Source organism: Mus pahari, unplaced genomic scaffold (genome assembly GCF_900095145.1).
Source record: "Mus pahari unplaced genomic scaffold, PAHARI_EIJ_v1.1 scaffold_4578_1, whole genome shotgun sequence".
Classification (NCBI taxonomy): domain Eukaryota; kingdom Metazoa; phylum Chordata; class Mammalia; order Rodentia; family Muridae; genus Mus; species Mus pahari.
The window spans coordinates 3,719-7,437 of record NW_018391695.1 but is presented as its reverse complement, the minus strand read 5'-3'; the positions used below and the strand labels follow the sequence as shown (position 1 = coordinate 7,437).

The 3,719-nt window shown below is 39.8% G+C and overlaps 1 protein-coding gene across 1 annotated transcript in view; it reads left to right on the top strand.

Moving 5' to 3' along the window:
• LOC110314652 (interferon-inducible protein AIM2-like) overlaps positions 1 to 3,452 on the top strand; it is a 21,437-nt gene extending 17,985 nt beyond the window's left edge. Inside the window, exons 4-5 of the mRNA XM_021188907.1 lie at positions 2,038 to 2,160; positions 3,313 to 3,452. Coding sequence (XP_021044566.1) covers positions 2,038 to 2,160; positions 3,313 to 3,452 — 263 coding nt within the window. The remainder of the gene's footprint in view (positions 1 to 2,037; positions 2,161 to 3,312) is intronic.
• The last annotated feature ends 267 nt before the right edge of the window (positions 3,453 to 3,719 follow it).

Below are 3,719 nucleotides of genomic sequence, written 5' to 3'. Positions count from 1 at the left end.
AAAAAAAAAAAGAATGAAAGAAAGATAGTGAGAGGGGGCTAGCAGCCCCTTATCATAGTGAGTCAGGTAAACCTGGCTCTTGCCAGGTAACTGTGGAGTGGAGCTTAGGCAAAATGTTAACAGAAACGATCAGAGAGACCCAAATGTAGACAACATGCAGATTGTGAGAGACCTTGCAATATTCAGTTTTAAATGGTAGATCTTCATCAAACCCCTTCCTTTAGAGCTCAGGGAACTATGTGGACAAGTGCAGAAGTATAGAAGACACCAAGGAAATGAGACTTTCTGAACACAGCAGAAACAACACTCACAGGAACTCACAACAGAGACTGAGGAAGAACACACAGGGCATACACAAATCCAACACTGTGAGGGGGAAGTGGGTATAAGCACCCATCCCTAACCAAGAGGCTGTTTCTGGTAGACAACTGCTTGCAAAGGAAAAAGTAGTTTTCTCCAATGGGGTCTCACTGGATGTACAAACCACTTAAAAGCAGATGGCTGAATGAAAATTAATTCAAGGGTCATTTTTGTATATTTTTGTTGCTGTTAGTTATTGTTACATAATGCTTTGGACATTTTTTAACCATACTTGTAGTGAGCCACATCATCCACCATTACAAGATGGCACTGACTTCCACTGCCCATCTGATAACAGATTGTTTGCCATCTTGAGGCAGACATGCGCAGTCCTATACAATAATGACTCAGCACAAGTCCTCTTTGCCCAGCCTTATGTTAATGAGGTGATTCCTGCTTTAGCCTATCCCTTGGCGACTGTGAGGCACAGAGCACCCAGGCAGTGAACGCTCCAATATATAGGGTGGCCTGGCTAGTCCATGGGCGTCCCCATAGCATCATGAAAGGAGTTCCTGAATAAAGTGCTGTTGAGAAGGATCTTCAGTATTGAATCATTCTTGCTGGTCAAGGGTGGTCTCGACACATACTGTTTTTCTGTTTTGTTTTGTTTTGTTTTGTTTTGTTTGTTTTGTTTTGTTTGTTTTGTTTTGTTTTGTTTTGCTTGTACATCATGGGTTCTGATCTCTTGTTTCTGTGATGTGTGTATGTGTGTGTCGGCATGTGCGAGCATATGCTTCTTTTTTTGTTTTATTCTGGTTATTTTGTTTTGCCTGTTTCTTTCCTAAATATAAATAAAGGAAGGGTAGAGTTGGATAGATGGGGAGGCGGGAGGATCTGGGAGGAGAAACAGGAGGAGAAACTGTGATAAGATAATATTCTAGGCTGGGCAGTGGTGGCACACACCTTTAATCCCAACACTTGGGAGGCAGAGGCAGGCAGATTTCTGAGTTCGGAGACAGCCTGGTCTACAGAGTGAGTTCCAGGACAGCCAGGGCTACACAGAGAAACCCTGTCTTGAAAAATGAAAAAAAAAAAAAAAAAAAAAAGAATATATTCTATGGAAAAATTATTTAAAATAAAAAAAAGCAAAAAGAAACAAAACAAAGAAAAATAGCCCTATTCTTTAAACTACTGTAAGAAAATGATCACAGTTATTAACGTTAAAACTTAATTTCTTTTGTTACAACCAGGTCTCACCAGAGTACCAAAAGTGGTTGTTAGGAAGTTCTATGATGCCTTACAGAACACACCTGCATGTAACTGTGCCTCACAGATCTCAGCTGCCTCTTATCCAAACTGGAGCTCAGTTCAAAGCAGAAGAGTCTAAGCTTATCCCCGGGCTCACAGTACAAGTTGGAAAATTGTCCGTAGACCACCACTTCCATCCTCCCCGTTCTATCTTCTATTCCATAGTAAATGAATTTACCACTCACTGTTTTCTGAAAAACAAAAACAAAAGCAAAAACAAAACCACTCATCTTCTGAGGACTGTGCCAGGGCTTGAGACATCTAAGAGATATAAATAGTGTTAGCCAGTCTCCGATATGGAAAATGCAGTCCTAGGTTTAGTATTCTGGGAACAAGACAGCTTCAGGCATTTTGGTTCATAAATCCTGTCTTAGGAAATATCTCTCAAGATTTTCTTATTTAAGGTCTTTATCTGATGGACTATTCTAGGAAAACTTGCCTTGTACCACATGGGTCGAGATGAGAGTTCTTCAGGAGTCCAAGTAGAGAAAAATCAGAGTAAAGCTGAATGCATTGTGGGTGTCTTAGGCAATGCCACCAGAACTGAGAAGGGTGACATGTGGCTCACTGCAAATCTAAGACTGTTCAAGTCTCCATTAACTAGATGCCATTTTTCTCTATGCTTATATATATTTACTCTATTCCAAGTACTACAAACATTAAATCTGCACCACCCAATTCTGCTTTCCTCACTTGTATTTGGTTTACTTTGTTAAACTGTACTTACATAGTCACAAACATGCTACACAGAAACAGCATGGATAAAGGCAGGACTCCACTGGTCAATATGTACGACAGAATGTATGGCCATACTTTAAACAATGCTTGGGTCTTCTTAGCATGATGTTTGCAGGGGAAATGCTACTGAAAGATGCACCTCAAGTCTAAGAATTCCTCAATCCACTCTACATTTGTATCCCCTGCCTTAACATGTGATTAAAAACAAAACCCTGTAAATCTCTAGTCTGTTATACTTGCCTCTCTTAAGATCTCAAATAGAGCTTTCTTGCTCAGCAATCACTTGATAAATCTAAACCAAATCAGAATGGCTAAGATCATGAAAACACTGGACAGCAAATCCTGATGTGACTGTGAGGGATCCCAAGTTCACTGTGGATGATATTGCCAATGGGAAAGGCCCGCTACAAATCAGTGTGGAGAATGCCCCAAAAGATAAACTGCATCTTCCATATGACCATTGCTTGCCCTCTGCCCCAAAGAATTGACACTCTACTCCATAAGCACCTGTTCAGCCATATTCGTTACTGATTTATTTACAATAGCTCTGAGACGACGACAATCTAAATGTTCTTCAGCTGATGAATGGATAATGAAAATATGGTGCATATATAAAACAGAATACTATTTAGCCATAAAGAAAAATGAAAATTTCAGGTAAATGGGTGGAACTAGCAAATATGCAAATTCATGTAACATGGATCCAGAGAGACATATGTGGAGGGTCTCCACAAGCATCAGGGCTAGAAGCCTGTCAATCCTCAGGAGGCAGAAAGGGAATTTGGTCCAGCCCTTCTCAGAAGCTGATGTTGTTTCAAACTTTTAGAGTCTGACACTGGGCAGTTTATTTTAGGCATATTTAATTACAGTACAATTTGGGGAAAAAAAAGTTTCCTGATGATAATTAACTCAATCCTATGTGTAAAAGAAAGCTTAAGACATGTTTAAATTGAAACTCTTTACCAGGCATATATAACCTCCTCCATGAAGATGAGTTCTATTGGCTGAAAAACAGTGCTCAAGGTAAGGATTACAGAGACTGGATGAAAGAAACTGAAAAGTCTGAGGGAGACAGGTGTGGCCTGGCCCTACAGATAGCTCAGTGACCACAAGGCTATTAACCACCTGTGCTCCATTTGTAAAGTACATGTGATATCTCCCATAGGGATGGTTTCTATTGATTGAGAAACAATGCTCTAGATAAAGGTCCAAGGAAAAAGAATCTGTTCAAAGGCCTTTACCTGTATTGATAATTAAATTGTTACTAATAAGCGTAGGGAAGGATGCAAACAAACAGCATTGTGTATTGATACAAAATATTATAAATGGATCATCACAGTGAAATGCTAGGTTTTACCAGGTTTTATGTAGAG